This window comes from Camelina sativa, chromosome 2 (assembly GCF_030686135.1).
Source record: "Camelina sativa cultivar CO46 ecotype springtype chromosome 2, ASM3068613v1".
NCBI lineage: Eukaryota > Viridiplantae > Streptophyta > Magnoliopsida > Brassicales > Brassicaceae > Camelina > Camelina sativa.
Genome location: NC_141881.1, coordinates 10533441 through 10560347, shown reverse-complemented (window position 1 = coordinate 10560347; position 26907 = coordinate 10533441). Strand labels below are relative to the sequence as shown.

Below are 26907 nucleotides of genomic sequence, written 5' to 3'. Positions count from 1 at the left end.
AAAAAATCTTTAATATTTTAAAGTAAGAAAATAACCAATAAAACTAATATCATTTTATTAATAATATCACAATATATAAATTTTGAATATTTTTAGTCAATGCTACAATTTTCAAAACTACTAGATTTTAACCCGCGGTACACCGCGGGACTATATTTTTAAAGTTAAAATAAAATATAAATTTTTAGAGATTAAATATATATATATATGACTAATGTTTTTTAAATTTTAAATGTATATATCCCTTATATCTGTATATTATTTAGGTCTACCGGTTTAAAAATTTAGGTTTACCAATTTAAATTGTCAAATTCAGAATATAACCCGTGATACAACATAGTACTGCTTTTTTATTTTACATAATCGTAATTTAATAAACTCAATTAAATATGTCTAATATTCTAAGTCGATGGTTTAAACAAAATAATGAACTGATGATTTACTAACAATTAATGATATAATTTTCAATTTTTATTAATACGCAAACTCATCCCGCTACATATCCAAGCACAATTTTTCTTCCTTGCTTAAATAAGACATGCATGTTTTTCAAAATCCAAATAACAAAAAATACAAAAAAATATAGTTACATTAATTTTATGTATTTTATGATGATTTAAAGCAAGTAAACTAAATAAATCAAACAAAGATGAAAGGAAAATCGTAATTTTAATTAAAAAAAAATATTATTTTATATTTCAAACAAAATCTTTTAATTGTGTTTGGTTATAAGGATAGTAAAGAATTAATTAAAGATATTGTAATTAATTTAATTAGATATTGTAATTAGTCATTGATTGATTATTGAGATATTTTAGGAATTTTTGTTTAGCCCAAAATATTGATTTTAAATTTTAATTTAAAATTGGCATTCCTTGTAAATAAGTAGCAACTCTAGGATTTATTTGCTAAATGTCTCTAAAAATGTATATATAGATGCGTTTGAACTTTGAAATAAAGTGTTAGATACAACAGTAAATAATAGGTTATTTGATATTAATTTAAATAGGTAGAAATTGTGTTTATGCATTTCAGTGTGTTTTATATATAAGATGGTAATGTTATTTAATGTGAATATTAGCAGACTAGCTCATGTTACCAATAAAACTTGTTCAAAGGTAACTTGATTGTTTGTTTATTTGTTCTCTACGGGCAAACGAATATTCTTAACATACCAACCCAACAAAAACCTTTAGTGATCTGATGGTAGTTATATGTTCTCTAAAAATGGTTAAATTGAGAAACCAAAAATAATTAGTAGTGCTAATACTAGATACATACAAGGAGACACGACGGAGGAAGGGACTGATGTGCCCTGAGACCACTACCTTGGGTGCCTATATCTGAAAGTGTATAAACCACATACCCGTATAGTCAGAAGCCGCAACAAAATCTTATCAAATGCAGAGTATGACTGTATGTGATAAGTACACATCTACTTCTTTACATGCGACTTGCATTAATAACCACCTCCGGAGAGGGATGCGATATTTCAGACCAAACTAGGTCATTCAGTAGATCACCTAGGCCCTAGCGGTTACTTAAAACTTAAAACATAAAATCTTGTTCATATAGAACAATAGATGGGAAGAAACAAATTAATATTGCTAAAAGGAATTAACAAAGGGTAACTGAAAGACATTAAAACTAGACTTTGTAAATTGAGACTAATCAACTCTAAGCTAGCTCGATCGTTTCCTCCTTTTGCTACCTTCTCTTGCTTCATTCGTTTATCATGTGTCAACATGTTATGAACATATATATCGATGCTGATGCCTTTCCTAATCGCTCCGATTTGTCCTTTTGCCTCTTTTATGTCTGCTTGATTTGCACTATACTTGGAACATAAGAGCACACACGTGGCCAACAGGTTTTGTCTGCATATTCTCCAACCTCCAATTTCCTCAAGCATCCAGCCTCTCCAATAAAACTAATATGGGTGTTCCCGAGTATTTTGTCAATCTTAAAAATCACAGCAACTTTTTTCTCCTCGTCAATGAAGAAAGTCGTACAGAAAAACATACGGCCAAGGTATGATGGCATATTCACTGTAAAAAAATGGCTCCACGACACATTTAGGGCATCAATCTTAGTCGTAATCCATATATCAACCTGAAGGAATGTCGTGTCCCTTGTCCGAAATAAAGCCCCAATCTTCTCTTCTCTAACCGAAGATAGTGACGCAAACCGTACGTGAACTCCCAGCCGTAACCGGCAAAGGCAGAAGCGGTCCGAATCTCTCTCTTGTAAAATCAAAACATATTATCTGATCAATTGTTTCGTATTCTTCCTGTTCTATAGCGCACCAGTAAGTGTTTCCCTTGATAGAAAGGCCAGCGTGAGGCACTATTGTACGCCAGTTTGGAGCCACATCGAGAGTAGTCCATAAATCAGTGTCAAAATCGTAGAGTTCATACACTAAAGCGCTGTTTTTGATGTTAAAACTGAAATCATCCATAAACCTCAAGATTTTGGGGCTGTTAGTTTTGTAGCCGAAAGCGTAATTATAAACATATCGTCCTTTCCATTTACTTTTAGGGTAATACGTGAGCGCAAAAATCGAATGAATTATATTTAAATTAACGAAATCAGAAACGAATTACAACAGCATAATATAAAGCAGTAAATAAATCACGGAGGCGAGATATGATATCTCTTTCCTTAATTCAATAAATCGGCCGTAAGTGCTTTCGGACAATCACGATTTATGAATCCCAAGATACAACCGATCACGAACTATTACCGTAGCACACCAGTAATAGAACTCAAGCGAACAGATCTACGTTATACTCTCGAGACTACTAAACTAAGAACTTACTTGGACTAAGCAAGGGAGAGGAAGAGAGTGATCTTCAGAGGAAGGAGTGTTTATGTTTTTGTGTGTGTTAAATAATGAGAGGTTATGCCTCTATATATAGTGGAAGGAGGGAGCTCTCAAGAAAATATTCAGTGAATATTCTCGGAGTGCTGTCCAAGTTTGCTTGGAGTTCACACCAAATCTTTCCAAAAAATTAAATGAGCCTACAACAGTCTCAAGAGCCAAAAAGCCCAAAAACCCAAAAGCCCAAGAGACCACAGCCCGCGTCCGAGACCAGCCCGGCCCGGCCCGCCCCGCGTCCGGCCCGTCCCGCATCCGTGCTCGGCCCGGTTCGGTTTGCGTGTGGGAACCTTCCCTCTTCCTTCTACACACTTTTGAAACTAGAAGAGTGTGAAACTATATATATATAAGTGAAAAATCAATCATATTTCCGATGTGGGATATTTCCCAAACCATCCCAAGTAGCTCACTTCACACTCTTATTTCTCATTCAAATCAATTCCGTTTTGGACGTATGAGTATATCATCTTGTAGTACTCGTTACCAGCTTTCCATTGCACTATCGACCATACAATTCCGATCAGCCATTTGGCCGGAATTTGGCCGGAAAGTCACCGGAAAGTCATTGTCCCAAAACCTGCAATTTTCTGAAACTTGTTTCTGAAAACTCAGTTCCAACAATCCCCCACATGAATAGAAATAAGTCTAAACATATGACGACATAATTAACCCTATAGACTGACACTACTAGCTAGACTAGACAGACCTTCGAGAGTATATGCGAAAACTAACTGTATATGAGTTGGTGGCGTTTTTCAACCTTGAACCGACTCATTGTTATACCTGTCGAGTTTACTCGGCCAGTTGGTGAACATGATGTCTTGAACCATCCGGATTTGTATGTAAACTTAGACAGCAGGCATAACACAGCTTCGTTTTCTCGTAGAACGAGGTTCTCTATTGTGTTCATTGTGGCCTTGAACATGCCTGGTTAATCATGAGTGAGCTTGGAGAGTATAGCCTCATATAATCTCCTAGAAACGGCCCCATTTCACACTCACAAGGTGATTTATATAAGCTGCTTGTATTTAAAGAAATATCCTGTAATTATTTCAAATATTTTACAAAGCTACATTTCAAATCATTAAAAGCATATGCTTAACCTCTAACATACAGGAAGCACTTTACATCACTCTAGGAACTGGGAAAAGACAAAAGTCTTCTAGTGCATGTAGCAGATTCAGCTTGATTTAGTTGTCCCTTTGAACCTAGGTCATGGGGTCTCCAATCTGAGTAGGTGGGGTTACCATCAAACATCCTCTTAAGTCATAGGCTTTAAACCCATTCCTCTTGATGATTTTATAACTTGATCTCGCGCCAAACCTTTTGTAAATGGATCCGCTAGGTTTTTTTTGTATTGATGTAATCAATCGTAACTACACCAGTCGAGATCAGTTGTCTAACAGTTTTATGTCTCCGTCTGATGTGACGAGATTTGCCATTGTAATGGGTATTCCTTGCCCTGCCCAAAGCCGATTCGCTATCACAGTGTACACGTATTGCAGGCACAGGATTCCCCCACATTGGGATGTCTTCCAAGAAATTACGAAGTGATTCAGCTTCCGACATAGCTATCTCCAAAGCTATGAATTCAGATTCCATAGTTGATTTAGCTGCCAGAGTTTGTTTGGAAGACTTCCAGGACACTGCTGCACCTCCAAGTGTAAAAACATATCCACTTGTGGATTTTGAGTTTCTCGAGTCTGCGATCCAGTTGGCATCACTGTAACCTTCCAAAACTCCGGGTTCTCTACCATAGTGCAAGCCATGATCTTTGGTATAACGTAGATAATCCAAAACTCTAGCTATAGCCATCCAATGCTTATGTCCTGGATTACTTGTGTAGCGACTAAGTACATTTACAGAGTGCGCTAAATCCGGTCTTGTACAGTTTGTCAAGTACATTAGACAGCCAATTACTCTTGCATACTCCACCTGCAGCACAGGTTCACCAGAATTTTTGGTCAAGTGAATTTGAGGATCCTCTGGAGTTTTTGCAGTCCCATTTGAGTAATGCTTGAATCTATCAAGCACTTTTTCAGCATAGTGGGTTTGAGACAAGATAAGGCCCTCATCAGTTCTGATGATTTTTATCCCCAAAATTACATCTGCTAAACCCAAGTCCTTCATGTCAAAATTTCTTTTGAGCATGTTTTTCGTTTGAGTTATGATGTCTTTGTTGCTGCCAATAATAAGCATATCATCTACATATAAGCATAACAAAATGTACCCTGATGGAGTAGTTTTGTAGTATATGCATTTGTCACATTCATTAATGTGAAAACCAATAGACATCATCATACTGTCAAACTTCTCATGCCACTGCTTAGGAGCCTGTTTGAGTCCATATAATGACTTCACAAGTTTACACACTTTGTGTTCTTGTCCTGGAATAACAAATCCCTCAGGTTGTTTCATGTAGATTTCCTCTTCTAAATCTCCATGAAGAAAAGCAGTTTTTACATCCATTTGATGGATTTCAAGTTTTCTCAAGGCTGCAATACCTATGAGCATCCTGATCGAAGATAGTCTTGTTACCGGTGAATAGGTATCAAAGAAATCTAAGCCTTCTTTTTGCCGAAATCCTTGCACTACAAGCCTAGCCTTGTACCATTCAATATCGCCATTTGGTTTTCGTTTTATCGTAAAAATCTATTTACATCCCAAAGGCTTAAATCCTTGTGGTAGATCTGCCATCTCGTAAGTATGATGTTGCATGATAGAGTCTATTTCAGTTTTGACTGCTTCCTTCCAATAAGGTGCATCAGGTGTAGACATAGCTTCTGCGTATGTTCTTGGTAGATTTTCAGCTGGAAATGCCATCATCAGAAAATCATCACCAAACGATTTACTTTTGCGAGCTCGTTTGCTTCTTCTAGGTTCCAGTTCTGATTCTACAGAAGTAGTACTCAAAGTATTGCCAGCTTCCAAAGTCGCTGCATCTCGTTGTTCACGAGTCCGTTTTTGAGTTTTCCTACAGGGAAAAATGTCTTCAAAAAATGAAGCATTTCTTGACTCCATAACTGTATTCACATGGATATCTGGAATATCTGATTTATGAACCAGAAATCGATATGCACTACTATTATGTGCATATCCGATGAAGATACAGTCTACGGTCTTAGGCTCAATTGTGACCTTTTTAGGAGGTGGTACAGCCACTTTTGCTAGACACCCCCACACTTTGAGGTATTTGTACGAAGGTACTGTACCTTTCCAAAGCTCATATGGTGACTTGCCAGTAACCTTATGCGGTATCCTGTTGAGGATGTAACTAGTGGTAAGCAAAGCTTCCCCCCACATGTTCTGGGCTAACCCAGATTCCTGCAACAACGCATTCATCATCTCTTCCAGAGTTCGATTCTTTCGTTCCGCTACTCCGTTAGATTCTGGCGAGTAGGGAGCGGTTGTCTGATGTATAATGCCTTTTTCTCTGCAAAATGCATTGAACAGCTCATTATATTCTCCTCCTCTATCACTTCGAACTACTTTTATAGTTTTCTGAAGCTGATTTTCTACTTCGAGGGTGAACTCTTTGAATTTTTTCAGTGCTTCATCTTTGCTATGCAAGAGATATACATAGCAATATCTTGTGCAATCATCAATGAAGGTAACAAAGTATTTCTTACCACCTCTAGTTTGCACATACTTTAAATCACATAAGTCTGTGTGAATTAAAGCTAGAGGTTCGGTTGTTCTTTCAACGCGTGGTGAGGGAGTTTTAGTGAGTTTGGCCTGTACGCACACTTCACATTTTTCTTGGTTAGTTTTGAATTTCGGAATCAAATTCAAGTTTTGCATTTTTCGCATTGTTTTGTAATTGACATGTCCTAAACGTTCATGCCAAGTAGTAAACGACTCAACCAAGTAAGCAATAGGGTTTTTTTTCATTTCAACAACAGAAGCAGAAGCTACAATTTTTGGATGGACTGTCGTTACAGACATTTTGATCAGTCCACCCTTAACAAAACCCTTTCCCAAATACATCCCATTTTTCTTAAGAACTAACTTATCAGCCTCAAAATTGATGGAAAAACCATGCTTGCTTAACACTGTTCCAGAGATGAGATTCTTCCGCATATCAGGTACGTGCTTCACGTTCTGGAGGGTGAGCTCACGATCAGAAGTTAGCTTCAGAACCACTTTGCCTTTACCTTCAATCTTGGACACCGCCGTGTTGCCAATAATAAGCTGCTCATTTGACTTGTTCTGCACATAGGTGGTGAACATGGTCCTATCAGAGCATATGTGTGTGGTAGCACCAGTGTCGTAGTACCACTCCACTGGGTTGTCTTCCACCATGTTACATTCAGTAACCACCGCAACCATGTCTTCTTCAGTTAGGTTTGCTTGCAACTTGAGATCTTTTGCTTTGCTTTTGCAAACATCAGCCTTGTGTCCAATCTTACCACAATGATGACACTTCCCTTTGAACTTCCTCTCAAGGTTTCTTTTCTTGAAGTTTGGTCCAGATGACACCTTCAACGGTTTATGAGGAATAGAGATCCCTTTACCCTTGCCTTTAAACTTGGCCTTATGCTCAGCTACATGAACATCATGCCCTTGGCTTTGAGCATCCGAATGAGCTCCACGATTGTTGTCCTCAACTCTCAACCGACGGATGAGATCATCAAGAGACATTGCCTTACGCTTGAAGTTAAGGTAATGCTTGAAATTCGACCAGCCTGGTGGTAGCTTCTCGATCAGGCAATTCGTCTTGAAGACATTGCATATCGACATCCCTTCCAAATCGATCTCCTAAAAGATGCGTTGAAGAGCTTCCACTTGTTCCATAATTGGTTTGGAATCCACCATCTTGAAATTCAGGAACTTCATAGTTGAGAATTTCTGCATCCCAGACTCATCAGTCTTGTACTTGGTCTCCAAAGCTAGCCACAATGCTTTTGAAGTCTTGTACATACTGTAGAGGTCATACAGATCATTGACTAAACAGTTCAGAATCTGACCTTTGCAACAGTAGTCTCCTTGAGCCCAACTATCCATACTTCCAACCACATACACGTCAGTGTCACCTTGTGGAAGCATTGGTGGATCCTCTGTGAGGTACCTTTCCATGTTCATGCTGGCCAAGTAGTAGCGCATCTTGTTTTGCCATGTTTTGAACCCAGCTTTGCCATCGAACTTATCTGGCATCATCCCTTGAGAAGCCGAAGATGGTATCCCCATGTGGGTTGATCCATTACCGAACCGATTTCGACGCACGTTTTCCATACCCGAATCGGTAAGCTTCGTCTTTTCAAGTTCTTTAGCAAGGCGTAAAGTCAACTCCGCAGGAGTTTCAACAGGGGTTGCAGGAACCCTATCACCGTCAATGTTGTTGGTGTTGTCTCCAGACATTTTTCTGTTTCACAATAAACAGATCTGATTAATATATTAATCAAACAATTCAAGTAATTAAATTACACTGAATTAGTTTTGCAAACTCGCTTAACAAGCGTTTGCAGAAACTTGTTTCACAAACTCACTCAATTAAGAGCGTTCGTGGAAACCAGAGAGAGTAGAGAAGAAATAATTAAAGTAAAAGCGTTCTTCAAAAACTTTCCGCGTAAGCACCGAAAGATGAAAGCAGAAACAGTTTTTCAGAAGATTTTGAAATCGTTTTTAAAATAAATAAAAAATATTGATTTTAAATTTTAATTTAAAATTGGCATTCCTTGTAAATAAGTAGCAACTCTAGAATTTATTTGCTAAATGTCTCTAAAAATATATATATAGATGCGTTTGAACTTTGAAATAAAGTGTTAGATACAACAGTAAATAATAGGTTATTTGATATTAATTTAAATAGGTAGAAATTGTGTTTATGCATTTCAGTGTGTTTTATATATAAGATGGTAATGTTATTTAATGTGAATATTAGCAGACTAGCTCATGTTACCAATAAAACTTGTTCAAAGGTAACTTGATTGTTTGTTTATTTGTTCTCTACGGGCAAACGAATATTCTTAACATACCAACCCAACAAAAACCTTTAGTGATCTGATGGTAGTTATATGTTCTCTAAAAATGGTTAAATTGAGAAACCAAAAATAATTAGTAGTGCTAATACTAGATACATACAAGGAGACACGACGGAGGAAGGGACTGATGTGCCCTGAGACCACTACCTTGGGTGCCTATATCTGAAAGTGTATAAACCACATACCCGTATAGTCAGAAGCCGCAACAAAATCTTATCAAATGCAGAGTATGACTGTATGTGATAAGTACACATCTACTTCTTTACATGCGACTTGCATTAATAACCACCTCCGGAGAGGGATGCGATATTTCAGACCAAACTAGGTCATTCAGTAGATCACCTAGGCCCTAGCGATTACTTAAAACTTAAAACATAAAATCTTGTTCATATAGAACAATAGATGGGAAGAAACAAATTAATATTGCTAAAAGGAATTAACAAAGGGTAACTGAAAGACATTAAAACTAGACTTTGTAAATTGAGACTAATCAACTCTAAGCTAGCTCGATCGTTTCCTCCTTTTGCTACCTTCTCTTGCTTCATTCGTTTATCATGTGTCAACATGTTATGAACATATATATCGATGCTGATGCCTTTCCTAATCGCTCCGATTTGTCCTTTTGCCTCTTTTATGTCTGCTTGATTTGCACTATACTTGGAACATAAGAGCACACACGTGGCCAACAGGTTTTGTCTGCATATTCTCCAACCTCCAATTTCCTCAAGCATCCAGCCTCTCCAATAAAACTAATATGGGTGTTCCCGAGTATTTTGTCAATCTTAAAAATCACAGCAACTTTTTTCTCCTCGTCAATGAAGAAAGTCGTACAGAAAAACATACGGCCAAGGTATGATGGCATATTCACTGTAAAAAAATGGCTCCACGACACATTTAGGGCATCAATCTTAGTCGTAATCCATATATCAACCTGAAGGAATGTCGTGTCCCTTGTCCGAAATAAAGCCCCAATCTTCTCTTCTCTAACCGAAGATAGTGACGCAAACCGTACGTGAACTCCCAGCCGTAACCGGCAAAGGCAGAAGCGGTCCGAATCTCTCTCTTGTAAAATCAAAACATATTATCTGATCAATTGTTTCGTATTCTTCCTGTTCTATAGCGCACCAGTAAGTGTTTCCCTTGATAGAAAGGCCAGCGTGAGGCACTATTGTACGCCAGTTTGGAGCCACATCGAGAGTAGTCCATAAATCAGTGTCAAAATCGTAGAGTTCATACACTAAAGCGCTGTTTTTGATGTTAAAACTGAAATCATCCATAAACCTCAAGATTTTGGGGCTGTTAGTTTTGTAGCCGAAAGCGTAATTATAAACATATCGTCCTTTCCATTTACTTTTAGGGTAATACGTGAGCGCAAAAATCGAATGAATTATATTTAAATTAACGAAATCAGAAACGAATTACAACAGCATAATATAAAGCAGTAAATAAATCACGGAGGGGAGATATGATATCTCTTTTCTTAGTTCAATAAATCGGCCGTAAGTGCTTTCGGACAATCACGATTTATGAATCCCAGATCACGAACTATTACCGTAGCACACCAGTAATAGAACTCAAGCGAACAGATCTACGTTATACTCTCGAGACTACTAAAATAAGAACTTACTTGGACTAAGCAAGGGAGAGGGAGAGAGAGATCTTCAGAGGAAGGAGTGTTTATGTTTTTGTGTGTGTTAAATAATGAGAGGTTATGCCTCTATATATAGTGGAAGGAGAGAGCTCTCAAGAAAATATTCAGTGAATATTTTCGGAGTGCTGCCCAAGTTTGCTTGGAGTTCACACCAAGTCTTTCCAAAAAATTAAATGAGCCTACAGAAGTCTCAAGAGCCAAAAAGCCCAAAAACCCAAAAGCCCAAGAGACCACAGCCCGCGTCCGAGACCAGCCCGGCCCGGCCTGCCCCGCGTCCGGCCCGTCCCGCATCCGTGCTCGGCCCGGTTCGGTTCGGTTCGCGTGTGGGAACCTTCCCAAACCATCCCAAGTAGCTCACTTCACACTCTTATTTCTCATTCAAATCAACTCCGTTTTGGACGTATGAGTATACCATCTTGTAGTACTCGTTACCAGCTTTCCATTGCACTATCGACCAGACAATTCCGATCAGCCATTTGGCCGGAATTTGGCCGGAAAGTCACCGGAAAGTCATTGTCCCAAAACCTGCAATTTTCTGAAACTTGTTTCTGAAAATTCAGTTCCAACAATACGTTCTGGTATGGATCCACCTTGTTTGCCCCAAATACGGATTACAAACCACAATCTTAGTATCATCGTCTTTCAAGATGCATAACAATAAACCCTCACAATGAAAGACTTGGTAAATCTTGACTTGTTCGTCTAGGCAAGTAAGTTTACCTAGAGCTAGAGGCTCTATGGTTGGATTGTCGTTGACGGTGATTCCCGTTAGATAAACATTGTAATCCATCATCCCTAGTATCCGAGTCTCCCCTAACTCCCTTGATGCTTCTTCTTCTTTGTCAATGTGCGTCTTCTTTAAACTACGGCTTTCGAACAAAGCGTTCCAGTTTTTGCAAGTTAATCGCACCGCTCTCATGTATTTCATAGGAACCCTAGAGACAATCTCATGTACCAAATCCTTTGGAAGATTTGACATCGTTGTTGTCATGATTGTTTCGAGTTGAAACAAAGGACCTTCAGAATTACCTTTTGCGACTCAATATAAATTAAATAAAATAAGGTTGTGGAACAAGAAACCCTAAATTAATGAAGCTGGGCCAATTAAAGACTTTAGAATCTAGTCGGGATTTTTAGTTTTCAACTTTTACTAATGTTCAACGTAAAACAATTTGATACACTCGACTTTAGTTCTGGGCAAAATACCCGAACCGAAAGTACCAAACCAAAACCGAACCAGAAAAAAGGAACAAAACCAAATAGAAACCGATAAAATAACCGAATGAATCCTAAACTTTTTTTTTTTTGGTAAAAGGTTAAGTTGAATCCTAAACTTGAAAACTGAAAGAACGGAAACAGAAACTGAATGGATATCGGAATACCCAATATATATTTTAGTTTATATATCCTTTGTTCAAAGAAAAAAAAGTTTATATATCCAAAATAACAAATTATGTATAAATCCGTAGGTATCAAATATTTTTGGACCAAAATAACCAGATATCTAAAGTAACCAAAATATCCAAAAGTTCTTAGACATATTTGTCAGAATTTGATAAAATTGTATTTAAATTTAACCATTTAAAAAATAATTATACTATTATAGATATCCGGAACCCGAACAAAAATATATATCTAGAACCGAATCTGAACCAAAATTCTAAAATAATAGAATCCTAAACTCTGTTACTTGAAATAGCCAGAACCAAACCGAATACCGCTCATGCATACTCGACTTCTCCACATGCCCCTTTTAGCCAGTTAGAAGAATGCTTAATGCAGAAAGATCATCATTATTATTGTGTTTTTAGATAAAGATCTCTTATTAATTTAAAATTCTCAAATTTCCTATTGGATTGAATCTCCAGTGTAACTAAAATATTATCTTCTCAAATTTAACGTTCGTTATCGTATCAAACTATCAAGTGTCATATTTTTAAAACACAAGATCCTTTTTAATTTTTATGTCTTTCCAAACCAGTCAGTTTAATCGTTACTAAAATACATTTTAAATTGTTCAATTTTTGCAAAAAGAAAAATTGAGATTGTGCTTATAGGCCTATGTTTTATCAACAAGTTTGTGGTCTTCCAAACCATTTAGTACAAATAATATGTTTACTTGTAACCCACAAACAAAACGAGATGTGTAAAAAGTTTGTTACATAGAAAGTTAATTAATTAGCCTTAGCCCTCTAATAGCTGTTTTTTTTTTTTGGTCAACAAAAGAATCAGCTCAAACGAGCAACTTTGGTGGAAAATTGTTTACATACAAAACATGATGCGGATTTGTGCGCACTTGGTGTACCAAAGAGTCTGCCTTAACATTAGAATTGCGAGAAACATAAACCAAAGAAAAAGAAGAAAACTCCTCCCTGTCAAGCTTTATGTCGTCTAAGTACGTCGCGAAGGCCGGCCATTCGTGAGGAGAAGACACCATCTTCACCAAATCAGAACAGTCCGTAAAGAAAGCTACATCCCGAAAATCATGGCCAATCATGCACCTCATGGCCCAAAGGAAAGCTTCAACTTCAGCGTGTAGTGGAAAGAGACTGTGTCGGTAGTTGGTAGCTCCGAGTAACGAGGACGCGCTCTGCAAAGAAGTACAATACCATCCTGCACCTGCAAAACTATCAGTCTCTTTCCAGGAGCCACCAATGAAACACCTATAACCAGAATAAACAGAAGGAAGAGAAACACCTTTAATAGCTGCCTTATTTCAACCTAATCAATATTTGTGTTATTTGTATAATATTAGTGTTAACTTGAATATTCGTTTTCAAAGATTTTAACTGAATTACTAAATATTCCTTTTAAAATATTATTTGTTAAGATCAATCTCGGTAATTAAGCAATGATCCGAATTTTTGGTAATTAAAATATATGGTTTTAATTTAAATACCTTAAAGTACAATGAATTCCGAGTGTTTGGCTCTAACGAATAATTCTGTTTGGTAATGAAAATAACTATTCTTGAATCAAATAATATACATGATCCAAAAATGATTAATCTGGAGTACAAATAGATCCGCGGATTTTTTTCTTTCTGTTCTTGGGTAATTTAGGATCCGTGTTCCGATCCATTTAATTTTTAATGATCGACTGAAGGTATTTTCGTCATTTGTCAAAATCGAAACTATAATTTAATTTAATTTAATTAAATGATTCTCTAATTATTTTTAATGAAAAACCTACCAAAACAAAGTCATGATCTATTTTGAATCTAGGAAGTATTCTTGGTTTAATAGTATAGATTAGGATTAGGCGTGACACTTTCTCGTTTTTGAAAGAAAAACCGCACGCAGTTTAAGAACAAAACGGCACGCAGTGTAAGAAAAAAACGCCCAGTAAGTACTACATCGTTGTCCAATTTTATCACTTTTCGATACTTCCCAAGTTCACTGACATGGCGACCACTTCAATCTTCGCCGCCGCCGTCACCGGCACCACGGATGTGACACCTCTGTTTAATTCCTCTTCGTTGATCATCGGAAAATCATTATCTCCTTCTTCAAAATCCGCCTCAATCAGATCCTCCGTTTCGTTTTCCCGCAAAACCCTAACTCCAATCCGATACTCTTCCTCTCCCTCCGATCACTCACCCACAGCCGCTGCCGCCGCCGTGGAATCGATCACGAATCGGTCCAAAACCTCCTTGAAATCTCGCCTCCGTGGCGGAGAAACTCTCTACGGCCTCTTTCTACTCTCCTTCTCGCCGACTTTAGCCGAGATCGCAGCTCACGCCGGTTATGATTACGTCGTCGTTGACATGGAACATGGTCCCGGAGGCATACCGGAAGCGTTAGAGTGCATCCGAGCTCTCAACGCCGCCGGAACCTCCGCCATTCTCCGGTTACCTGAAAACTCCGCAACCTGGGCTAAGAAAGCCTTAGATCTAGGTCCACAAGGGATCATGTTCCCGATGATCGAATCACGCAAAGACGCGACCAAAGCGGTGTCGTATTGCCGGTTTCCACCCGACGGCATCCGAGGATCGGCGCACACGGTGGTGCGTGCTTCCAACTACGGAATCGACGAAGGGTATTTAAGTAATTACGCAGAAGAGATTCTGATCATGTGTCAGGTGGAATCAGGTGAAGGAGTGAAGAAAGCTGATGAGATCGCAGCCGTTGATGGCGTTGACTGCGTGCAAATGGGACCGTTGGATCTTAGCGCGAGTTTGGGGTATCTATGGGATCCGGGGCATAAGAAAGTGAGAGAGATGATGAGGAGAGCTGAGAAGTCTGTGCTGGCCTCGGATCCTGCTAAAGGCGGGGCTTACTTGTCCGGTTTCGCAATGCCGCACGACGGAGCTGTTGAGATCAGAGGGCGTGGCTACCAAATGGTCGCCGGAGCTGTTGATGTTGGGTTGTTTAGGAACGCAGCTGTTGAAGATGTGAGGAGGTTCAAGATGGGTTTGGTGGATGAATCGGACGGTGAGGATTCGTTGGAACATGGTAAAGATGTTGATGATGAGAAGTACTGGAGCGAATGAAACAAAAATTTGCTAATTTCCTTTTTAATGTTTATGTTGCCTTTTTAAAAGCTTTCCTTCCTTAAAATTTTCATAAAAGATTTACAATCAATGATGCCACGAATGTTTGGAAACCAAAAAAACTCAAATGAACTAAGCTGTGATTGAGTCAATAGCCATTGGTTCGTTGTCTGTTTCCATTGCAGAGGCTCTTGGTGGTGATGGTGGCTGGACATCTACTTCAGGGTATGATGCTTTATAACGAGCTCGAAGACCTTCGTTTATTAACCTGACACCGTTAAGCTGGTTCCCAAGTGATAGCCATCTATATAAACACAAATGATTCATGAGAACAGATACCATACTTACTACTAATCATATGACAATAAGAAAGAAAAAGGTTTACCCGGCATGAGCATTGTGCATACGTGCGAATAACTCGAGTTTTCTTGCTCTTGGCATGATCCTTTCTAACATTGCGTACATCTGGTAGTTTGACAAATCATTTACCATTACAAGGTTACAGAATCATAATATACTATGAAGTGATTTGGTAAAGTGTGGGTAATTGTGGACAAACCTCGTCTGGTTTCCGGCTTGTCTCTCTAACCTCAGCAACAATCACATCTGTGTCGATGTTTCTGTTCACTTCTGGGTTTCCTTTGATTCCAACAAGACAATGCTCTTTGCTATGGTTGAGCCAATGACCTGTTCTTCCTGTTCGTATAATACGTTGAAGCTGATTCGTCTTTACCCATATGATCTCTTCCACTCGCTTGTATCCCCAAAGCTCCAAACTTCACAAAAACAAAACTCCGTTTAATGGAAATCACATGAGATTGTGGTGGCGTAAATAAGATGAGATTATTTCTATGTACCATTCACGGCCTAGCTCCATTGCACGACCAGTGACCCAGAGGAAAATCAAACCGTCTGTCTGCAACGAGGGAACATTGAGAGTGCGCATCTCGTCATCAGCCATTGTTCCGTATGGAAGTTCCATGTGAATGTCCCATGGTGGATCCGCCATAACAATTCCAAAAGTTCCCAAAATGTCCATTCGAAAAGAACGGATGTCGCAGTTAATCCATTGTGCCTCACCAAGTTCAGCTTCGGAACAGTAGTCAGCACGTAGAGGTTTCAATGCCTTATCTGGACCAGCCATCATAGCATCAGCCATGTCGAGCTCGTAATGCACGTATTTGCAAGTCTGTCCCATCCAAAATGGTAATTGCTCAATAAACGTTTATCTAAACAAAAATACCATCATGTAAGAGACTGACCTTCATGTGACGACAAGTATCAAGAAAGGAACAATCTCCTAGGCCTTGCTCGGTATGTGAAGCGATTAGTCGACGGAAATGTCTCTGAAAGCATATATATGTCATACAAACTAAAGTATATTTCGGCCAAGCAATATAGACACCATATTGGGAGGTCAGTATAAAACTCAAAAACTATGCAAAACTAACATACTTTGACTTGCAAACCAATCCCAATTTGTTTCCTATGAATTCTAACAATATAACGTTCTGAATTTCCGATCAAATAAGATGTAAAATCTGAACTTGAATTAGCTAAAACCTTGTTGCAGGCTACGTGAGAGTCAGACTGACGACAGCAATCCTCCTTTGTTAAATACCTACAGTAATACTTAACCTGTGATCCTCCTTTGCTTTTAAACTGTGAACAACATAACAATATACCAGTCAATGACAAGAACCAAGCTTTTTATTATAAGATGGAATGATAACTAACACCTAGAAGAGTTGAGGCTAGAAACAGTAGCAGGGTATAGATCACAAAATATCAAGAGAGAACATCACAACAAACACACAACTTTGCAGAGAAATCACACATCGAAAACTTTCAAGCCCAAACTAGGAGACAAAACAATGTAGACGTTATGAAGATGAACAGGTAAAAAAACTATTAACAATCTGGATTTCATAAGGTGATTATTTTTCACAGAAAAGCTCCTTGCGTTTCGAAAATCCAACCAACAGAACAGAAGCCATAATTATCAGAACTCAAACCAAAGAAACACGCCTCTCACTTATATAGCTCTTTGCTGTAATTCCAACACAATGCTGGGAAGTACAAATCTAGAGAACATACAAAAAAATTTCGATCAACGAAAACAACCAGTAAAGCCTAAGACTGTTATCTAGTCCATATTAACACAGCTTTGAATCAACACACTTATATAGCTCTCTAGTCCAAATTAACACACACTTATCTAGTCCCCTATGACCAATACTACGTTCTTCCTCGATTCCTTTACAAAGCTTCTAAACACCATAATCACATTTGTATAAAAAAGCTTAATTCTGACTACACACATACTAACAGACCGTTTAGTTGAACTCACCTTAGCAGCGGTAGCAGCTTCTTTAGCAGTTGGACGGTGAATCAAATCAAGCAACTCCTCACCAGTCTTAGACTGTTGCTTCTCCTTAAAAGACTTCTTACTCACAAGAGCCTCAACGTCTTTCAATTCATCGTCTTCACTTTTAAGCTTCTGATTCGACGGCGCAGGCAATGGCACAGGAAACGACGGTGGTCTACCCATTATCCCCATTGGATGATGCATCCCCATCATTTGCATCCCTCTTGGTGTATTCATCATTGGTCTAAACCCCATATTAGGATCACTTCCCCACATCTCAGGCCTCGGATAATTACCACCCGACCCGGAACCACCAAACCCGCCAGCAGAAACCGTAGAATTCTCAATCGAATTAGGCGTTTCAACTACACGATTCGATTCGTTGTTCCCTTGGAAACTCTCTGGTAACTCTTTAAGCAATCTAGTTCTATCAATAGCCAAAACCATGATTCTAGGCTTACCACTAACCTCAAACTCTTCTAACTCCACAGAACCGTTCTCCTCAGCCATCGATTTAAGCGCTGTTTCGACGGCGAGGATCGGTCCGCACTCGCCGCCTAAGTCTCGTAACGCAGCCTTCTCTGCTGGTCTCGCGTTCTGGTCATTCTCGAGTTTTCTAAGAACAGTGAAAGAATCAGTAGGTGAAAAGGGTACTCGTTGAAGCAAACACTCAGCAACCATAGCTCTCACAAGCGCCATAGGACTACCACTAGACCCATCTGCTTCAGCGCCACCACCACCAGAACCAGAATCTCTCTGATTTGAATCGACAAGCATCGATTTTGAATCGTGCCCATGTAACTGTTGCTGTTGGGTTCCTGATTTAACAATCGGATGAAGCTTCTTCTCTACTTTGGGTTCGGGTAACGGAGGTGTAGCGATGAATGGTCGATTCGTGAACGAAGAGATGAGTTTGAGTGAGAGATCGAGCGAGGGGACTATGTCTGGGACAATGGATTGGAGAGAGGAAAGGAGTTCTAAGTGAGCGTCGTGTTGGGTTCGGATTCGAATCTCTAATCGAGCTCTCATGTCTTTGACGACGGTAATGGTGGTATCATCGTCTCGATCTGATTCAGTTTCCATGGTTTTTTTCCTTAAAAAGAACAATAATTTCAAGGGTGTGAGAGAGTTTTGTAGTTTTTGTACAGGTCTCTTGAAGCTTAAAAGAGTTTAAAGGGTTTTAGCGAGCAAGGGATTGAAACGATGTCGTGCATCGTAGATGGCAGTTTTTAGGTCAGAAACTTTAAAGAAGAAGGATGATACTTTAAATACATTATGACATAAACCGGTAATACTGTATCTTTTTTCTTTTTTTACCAGGAAATTGTAATATTTATTGTGGGTAGGATTAGGATTAGGATTAGGATATATGATATTGTGAGAAAATTATTTTTTTTTTTCAGTGAGAAAACTGTCTATGTAGGATATTTTTATTTAAAAAATTACCAAACAAAATTATTTTTAAGTATTTTTTTTCTTTATCATCTGATTTTATTAATGAAATTAGGTCCGTTAACGGAACAGATATCTGGTTTTTTCGGATATCTACATCTATATCCGTTTCATTTTATCTATAATTTATTATCTATATCAGTATTCGAAAATTCTGATACCCGTTTAAAATCCGATTATCCGTGGATATAAATATGCAAAAAAACAAAGTTATAAAACGTTTTGTAGACTAAAATAAAGCATATTTTGTATAAAATACTGTGTATTTTGGGCAAAAATATTGGATATCCACATATATATATATATATATATATATATATATCGGGTATCTGGAAAAATTGATATCTATTATATATTTTTAAAATTTAGCATTATTTGTATCGGATTTATCCACCATTTCATTATCTGTATTTGTATTTGTTTGGTCTGATATCCGTTTTTTGGAGCGGATACCGGATATGGACGCAGATATTAATCTCATGCCTAAATGAAACCATAATAAAATTATTGGTGAAATACAAACTTAATCCAGCATAAAATAGAGATATCTCCGTAATTTAAAATTCTAAGAACGGAAGCAAACGAGAAACACTAAAATGCTAAATGATACAATGAAATGAAACTCACAAAATGGAGACATGTCGAGCCAACCAAGGAAACCATGAGTCTAGAGATCCTTTGATATAACGTATCGAAGATGCTCCCGACCAACCATCGACTGATCGACACTCAAACCCCTAACAAATAGAAAATTAGTTAAGTATATTTTAGATTTTTTTTTCTTTTTACATTATTTAAGATAATAAAAACAAAATATCATGTAGAAATCTTTCAAAACCACATCAATAAATTAATAATTATGCATTTAGTTATTTCCAAAATATAACTTTTACGTGCGACATTCATTGGTGCCAATGTGATCTAACCGAAGGCCTGCCTCCTACTATTAGCGAAAACCAAAATCTATTTACTACTAATAACTTAGAGACAAGTTCTGATATATATGTTGAAATCTAATATCTGTTTTGAAACATCTTCTATACCATTTTGTTTTAGCCACGCTTTGACAGACATATAGTATATTCTTATATATACCGTTGTTGATATAATCCAATTTGGGTAACCATAAACTCATTACCAATTTCTAACGCGGGACTGACACCAAACTGAAATTTTTTAACCAAAACTGAAACCGAACTGAGGGGGAAAAATATGTTTCAATTGATAATGAATGTTTTAAAAACTCAAGAAACTGAAATAATCCAAAATGTTGAATACCCCACCCTACGTACTAAACCATCTTTACAATTTATACACACAACAATCTCACAATGTATATGAGAATGAAGGTAAAAAAAAAATGATCTTTACAAACATAACCACCAAATCCAGCGGCCAAACTTTAGCAAAGGAAATAAATGTATTGGCCATCTCCCAATCGAACTGACTTGCGGTTTTAGGTATAAAGGGGGCAACCTTCAACGCTAATACCTGGCGCGGTTGGACAAGAGGCCAAAGGACAACCATCAAGCTCATTTCCCCACCAATCCAGACTCACATTCTCAAGTCCCAAACACATATAGAGCAAGACTCCCATAAATGCTAATCCAGCATCCAATGCTCCTGACAAAACATAATTATACCTCTGCCATAGATTTGGTCTATACCTAAACACAACAAATCCGGATAAAAATCCGGCAAGAACCCATGTTGTGTAGTTCACAGCTGTTGCGGGTGGCATCGAGCTTGTCGCGCTTATAAGAACCGGCATGTTTATAAGCTTGATCCACTCTTGTCTAGGAAACATCCTTGACGCTAACCATACAAGAATTGGGGCTATAGCTCCCACGAGGAAGAACCAGTTAACGGATTTGTATAAACCAAGATCTCCAAAGATTCTACGAGGTCCAATTAGGCCCCATATCACGGATGCATCGTAAAAGACTTTATCGGTTGGACATGTCCAAACCGAGTTGGAAACCGTATCACATATGTTGGGGATGGTCTCCATTAGCCACCAAGCCGTTGTGAGGTAAACCAAACATGAGATTAGTGTTCCAACAATCTGAAACCGATCATTTATCAGCGAATTGTAATTTCTAATAATGTTAAGAGAGTGGTCTACAGTTGTTGAAAGTTAGAGATAAGTGTAACCTGTGCCATGAACATGGTTCTAGGTGGAATCTTCATGTAGTGACCAAGTTTGAAGTCTTGAAGAAAAGTGATGGCTTGTCTCATGCTTATGTATCCATATACTTTAAAGCACATATTTGCAACTGGATACCCTGGATAGATATATCCTATGATATATTCTGTAATAATGTTCAATCCTGGCGCCTAGAAAAAAATTATTCTATCAAACCAAACTGACATAATTATAACCAAATTAAATATAGTATTTTAGGACGTGCAAGTGTTGCATTGGCACACATGACACAACTCATGATTTTGATTTAGATAATCGTTATTTACCTGGTTTGTGATGGCGGTGATGATACCTATAGGAAGTGTAAAGATAATGGCGATTGTACATGCCAATAGAACACCCCACCATGGCAACTGAAGTTGGTCTTTGTAATACTCACAAGAAAATATTGTGGCTCCAATGTTGGTAACGAGTATGCACCAAAACCACCACTCTGGAACTTGTTTGTACCTTTGCATTAGCCTCGCATGTATATCCATTTTCTTCTCCTTCAAACTCTCTCTACTTTGCTCCCATATCTCCCTGAGCAAATAAATCTTTATATGTCCCAAATCCAAAGATTTACATATATATAGTTTATCAAGAAATTTGTTTGGATACATTGTAATGTATGAGAATTATACCTTCCATGGAAGAGGGCAACGTGTACGATAGTAGCACTTAAAGCGGCAAAACCAACACCATAACTAATGGCAAAGAAAGTGCTAAGATACAAAGGGCCTTCACGCTCGTAAGCTGGGAGGTCAAGATGGAAGTTAGAGTCTATAATGGATGTGATGTTGTACTTTGAACCCTGGTTTGTAAAAAGCGAACTCGAAAATATGGGGAAGGTCTTAGCCTTGAACACATCAAGCCAATAGCATATTGGTACCAAGACGTATATCACCAGCACAAATCCCACACCCACATTAGCCGTAGCAAACCTGTTAAAAGACAGTATATTTTTTGTAATACCAATTACCAAACTAAACTGAACCTAAACCAAACCTGAAACTCTTCGGTTATTCCGTTATTCCGTTCGGGTTTCCAAATTAGTCCATATTAAGAATTGATTATCAAATTTTGGTTTATCTCCAACCGTACTTGTATGGATTAGTGTACGTTGTACGTAATAAGTAAAGAAAAATGAGTTTTTAGGACTGACCATGGACTAGCGAGTGGACTGCCCAAGTAAGAGGAAATGGTTGACCAGTCGAGTCCAATGGCTCCAACACCTAACCCATGAAGACCGGATCCAATTTGTTGGGCTATGACTGATGATGGAAAGCACCAACAAACCCACGACAACGACGTCATGATCTGAAATAAGTATCCCGGAAAGACATAATAAGCGAAACTGCAAACGAATGCTATCACGAAGAACTGTGTACGTGTCAGCCCTCCTTTGGTCCGTTCTTCTTTCTCATGCAACGCTCTGACAATTTAGCCAACGACAACAACATCAATGTGTTAGATAGAGATTAATACAGTTGTCTCTTGCTTCTAATTAAATGTGGTTATGTTTCTATCTATTGGCCAATTTGGTTTAGATTCAACAAGTAATAATAGGTATATAAACGAAAATATTATCCATTTGTATAACTTAAATTCTTAAACCACATAAAATAAATAAAAAATGAATATATTTCTATTAGTTACGTACAAAAATGTCTTTATTAGAAAAAGATTATCATGACGTTTATTTTATAAAACTTGGTCCCATGTGCTTTTTTTAGTATTAACATCACATTCTATAAACCTGATAACTTTAACTTTTATTTTCACCTACTTTTTTACACACACACAAATTAAATAACAGTATATATGCCCATATAAAAGAAAAATTTAACTTTTATTTTCACCTACTTTTTTACACACACACAAATTAAATAACAGTATATATGCCCATATAAAACCCCTATTGATCGATGAAAATATCTGTTCTATATTATATTCAAAATTTATTCAACACTATTAATCAGTTTTGCTTTGTAGTATATTATAAATATAACGATAATTATTATAAAATTAAAATAGGTGGGGATGGGATATTTTATCCAGTATTTGTTATTGTATGGTAATGGCATCTTCAATATTTGTGACATTTGGCCAAAACACACAATTATTTCTCTCTAGCAAATTTTGTTCGTATTGTATATAGAAAATATCGAAAAGTAGATATAAAAACGTGAAACACACACTATCTATAGTGATTATTAAGTGCATTATTTATTTACCTAAAAAGTGAGACTTGAACAAGATTCGCCGGCCACCACATCGCCGCCGGTTCAACAAGGTACTTCCTAAATATTCCGGCCCAACCAAACCCTAACACCTAAACATCATAAACCATAAATTCAATCCCATTTTCAAACCTTTTTATCTAAAATTGAAATTTTTTGAAAGAAAATACGAACTTGGGTGGTGACGATAACGAGAAAAGAGACAAAGAACGTTATGTTCTTCATGTAAAACGCTTTCACGACGGTAACAACGTGTATTGCGTAAACAGATCCAGCTCCCGCGTTAGCGAAAATAGTGATCAACACATGCTCCTTCACATTAAACGGACCTGAAACCAAACCAATCAGTGGCATTTCTCTATTTCATATATATTCGACGATGAGTATTTCTAACACAAGCAACTTCACTTTAATATGGACCTAAAACCAATCACTCAAGATTATTAAAAAGTAAAAACTTCTTCTTTTAGTAATTTATACAAGAATCAAGAATGGTACCAAAATCAAACAAGAGTGGTTCCAAAATCGATTTTTCGATGGTCTAATAGTTTCATTGCGATTATTAGACGCTTTAAATAATAAAAATATTCTACTAATTATGTCGGATCCGAAGATTAGTTTGGGTTTCGGTCTAGAGTCTCCCCGGATAAACAAAAAAAAAAGTCAACTTATTTCGGAATACCTGGATTCAACGTGAATTGCCACTTTGAACCTTGGAAGTAGACTCTCTCGGAGATTTTAGCGGCCATGAGACGACCGAGTGGTACGACGGCGATTTGGGCGGAGATGGCAGAGATAGTGAGAGGTTCTGTTCTGTACCAAAAGAACTGATTGAGAAAGGACAAGAGGATGCAAGAGAGAGTTCCCAAGACCCACATGCGAAATGTTAGGACAGGTAATGAAGGATCATCTGTTGTCGGAACGGTGAGTGCTACTTGTCGGATTGGTGAGTTCTCTTCTTCTTCTTCGCCGGAGATTGGTAAAAGAAGCTCCTCTGTTTCATCATCTCTTGGTTCAGAAGATGAAGACGATGAGGCCGAGGATGATGATGATGGTTTTGTCAGATCTTTGGCTTTTGTTACTGTTTCAAAATGTTTTGTTAGTACTTTAATAATTGAAACTATAAGACAAAGATAACAAAAAAACTGAAGATTGTAATTACGTAGAGGAAGAACTTGTTCTGATTCTTCCATGGTTGTGTCTTCTTCTTGCTCTGTTTTTTCTTCTTCTTGAGATTTTATTTTTGTGTTTTGTGAGATTGTGAATCTGGACAAGCTATCTTCCTAGTCTTCTTCACGTCTTGAAGAGTTGGCCCATTTGAAATAAATTTCTTGATATGAAACTCTCTTTTTATTCTTTTATTGTCTATAGATTTTTTTTTTTTAATATAGAAAGTTGAATATAAATAATTAATATCCAACAACTGTCAAATGTATATATATTTTTTCTTTTTTGATTTTGGACATTTATTAGGTGTTTTACTCTTTTTGCTCTTACGGAATTTTGTTTTTCTCAATCTTTCGTTCAGCCAAGACACTATTTACTGTCTTTACTGTATTTTAACGAAATTTATTGTCGTTATACAAAAAGGGTAAATATTTAATTTCTACATAAATTAAGCTTTTATTTATTTTATTAAAATAAATAAAACGTAGAAATACAAACTGATGTTTCATATTTTTATTTATTTTTTAACTTAAACTTTGATACATGCAAAAAATAAACTATTTATTAGTCTAATCTTTAATCTACTAGACTACTACTAGTTGGTTTGTATTAATTTTACAATTCATTGTTGAAACCAACTATTAAAGCTCCCCATGTGGAGTCATAATACGATGTTTAATATGTATAAATTTTTACTAATTAAGTAGGATTAGGAACATATATTGGTTTTTCTCTTTGTTAGTAAATAACTAAATATAAGTAGAGAAGTATACTTTTTTTTTTTGTGTAGTAGAGAATATACTAAGTAGCCAATTTTTACCTTCTTCTTAGCGAATACAATTAGCTACATTGGCAAAATAACAACATAAGTTATTTTATAGTTTTACTATCCTTTGTGCTGATTTTAGATTAAATAATTTAAGTTATAACGCAATCTATTTATTCAAACCATGCACTTGTGTAGCTATCCACTTATTTACGGGGTTTTTGCTTTGTCAACCTTCGTAAATTCCCATCTACCAGACATCTCTAAGTTCGATTGCAAATTTTAGAGATATTAAAAGTTACAAAAGAACAAAAAAAAAAAAATTTACATGCAATTCACGAGATTCTAACTATATTAAATATGGAGTGAGAATCCAAAGCAAAATAGAGAATCTTTTCTGGGATTTTAGTATGACCCATTTCTCATATTGTCACGTAGACAGATCGAATACCTTTCATGTCCTTTTCTTAATTACTGCTTTTAGTTTATTTGTCAAAGAGACAAAGACTCAAAAGCAATCTTCTTAAACCGGAGTGGTCAAGTTTTGTGTGAATTTGGAGTGGTCAGGAAAAAAATGTGTTTAGGTGTAGAACCATAACCACTTGATCAACATGTACATGGCAACATCATTTGGTTACCAACTAAATCTAATAGACTTTTTATCTTTGTTACATCTTTTCTTTTCTTTTATTGGACCAAATCTTTGTTACATCTTTCTTATTCTTTTTTCTTTTCTTCCGGAAAGAAGCATTGTTACATCCATGTTGTTTCTTCCAGCTTGGGGTTCCCTTTTTCTGGACCAAATCTTTGTTACATCTTGCATAAATGGTTCATGGCTTTCTTTACAGGGGACATCCAACTTTATGTCTTCTTCGCCAATGTCTCCCTTAGCAAGAATATATAAAGCCATCTGATCTATTTGTAAACTCATCTTTCAAGCACTTGCTTATGCTTTGTTGCGAAAAAAGGGAACTCTCAGCGTCATTCATCGATCTTCAAACCAGCCACTCTTACTGTTAAGGAAATACATTATTTATCTTTTTAGTTTTTGGTAAAAGGTTAAATTCTATTCTAATTTTCAGTTTTGTGATAGCCGTTACAGAGAAAACAAAGAAAGGCAGAAAAACCAAATTCTACAACTACAAGATCTACGAATACAAGAGAAAACACAACTAACTACGAATACAAGAGAAAACACAACTAACTAGGAATTCGAAAGCATCAGCGAAAGACCCGAAGAAGAAACACCAATTCTTATTATTTATCTTCTTATCTCCAACATCTAATATGAGATCTGGAATGACATAATAGATAGTTTCATTTGCTTAAGGGTGACACTAGCTACCATGTGAAGAATCTGGGATCGCATGTGATTTAAAAGTTTCAATTCTGTTTACATACCATAATATTTTGACTTTATCTATTTTCTTCAACAGTTGTTGTAAACGTGGTGGTTTAGGTTTACAGAATTTTTACATGGACGTGTAGTTGATAAAGTCGGAGGATGCTAAGAGAATGGAGCATCGGACGTGGACGTGGCTGACATAGTGACATTTATATGTTAACAGCAAAAACAAAGTCGATCTTCACATTTTTGGGGATTAGAAGCTGGACCGGGATGGTGAAGAGTTAAAAACGGTACTGATGTTGTCAGTTGTCACAATCGATAGTTGTACAAATTTGGAGAGTGGAGTTCAATCTGACGATTTGGATCCTATATTTGT

The 26907-nt window shown here is 37.1% G+C and overlaps 2 protein-coding genes and 1 pseudogene across 2 annotated transcripts; all 3 read right to left on the bottom strand.

Moving 5' to 3' along the window:
* Positions 1–9459: 9459 nt before the first annotated feature.
* On the bottom strand, positions 9460–11501 carry LOC104749832 (putative F-box protein At4g10740; annotated as a pseudogene).
* Positions 11502–14999: 3498 nt separating this feature from the next.
* Positions 15000–18615, bottom strand: LOC104720582 (N(6)-adenosine-methyltransferase MT-A70-like). The gene is made up of 7 exons (XM_010438471.3): positions 17353–18615; positions 16566–16664; positions 16265–16348; positions 15860–16191; positions 15562–15778; positions 15388–15467; positions 15000–15306 (listed from the first exon to the last, which is right to left on the bottom strand). Exons 1-7 carry the CDS (start codon positions 18451–18453, stop codon positions 15135–15137), a joined length of 2085 nt encoding a protein of 694 aa, XP_010436773.2. The 5' UTR covers positions 18454–18615; the 3' UTR covers positions 15000–15134.
* A 1405-nt stretch (positions 18616–20020) lies between these two features.
* Positions 20021–24690, bottom strand: LOC104720567 (oligopeptide transporter 7). The gene is made up of 9 exons (XM_010438458.3): positions 24413–24690; positions 23933–24331; positions 23425–23579; positions 23245–23342; positions 22173–22442; positions 21652–21951; positions 21295–21550; positions 20977–21159; positions 20021–20887 (listed from the first exon to the last, which is right to left on the bottom strand). The coding sequence occupies exons 1-9, from the start codon at positions 24441–24443 to the stop codon at positions 20279–20281; spliced, it is 2301 nt and encodes a 766-aa protein (XP_010436760.1). The 5' UTR covers positions 24444–24690; the 3' UTR covers positions 20021–20278.
* Between the last annotated feature and the right edge of the window lie 2217 nt (positions 24691–26907).

What these genes read in the sequence shown, in the direction of transcription:
- LOC104720567 (XM_010438458.3), bottom strand. Translation starts at nt 24,443, where the DNA reads ATGGAAGAATCAGAACAAGTTCTTCCTCTAC. An exon ending in TCGTTATCGTCACCACCCAA is followed by an intron (nt 23,343 to 23,424) that starts GTTCGTATTTTC and finishes TATGATGTTTAG; the next exon opens with GTGTTAGGGTTTGGTTGGGC. An exon ending in GTTCAAGTCTCACTTTTTAG is followed by an intron (nt 22,443 to 23,244) that starts GTAAATAAATAA and finishes CTAAATTGTCAG; the next exon opens with AGCGTTGCATGAGAAAGAAG.
- LOC104720582 (XM_010438471.3), bottom strand. Translation starts at nt 18,453, where the DNA reads ATGGAAACTGAATCAGATCGAGACGATGATACCACCATTACCGTCGTC. An exon ending in AAGCTGCTACCGCTGCTAAG is followed by an intron (nt 16,665 to 17,352) that starts GTGAGTTCAACT and finishes TGTTGTTCACAG; the next exon opens with TTTAAAAGCAAAGGAGGATC. An exon ending in CAAGCCGGAAACCAGACGAG is followed by an intron (nt 15,468 to 15,561) that starts GTTTGTCCACAA and finishes TCAAACTACCAG; the next exon opens with ATGTACGCAATGTTAGAAAG.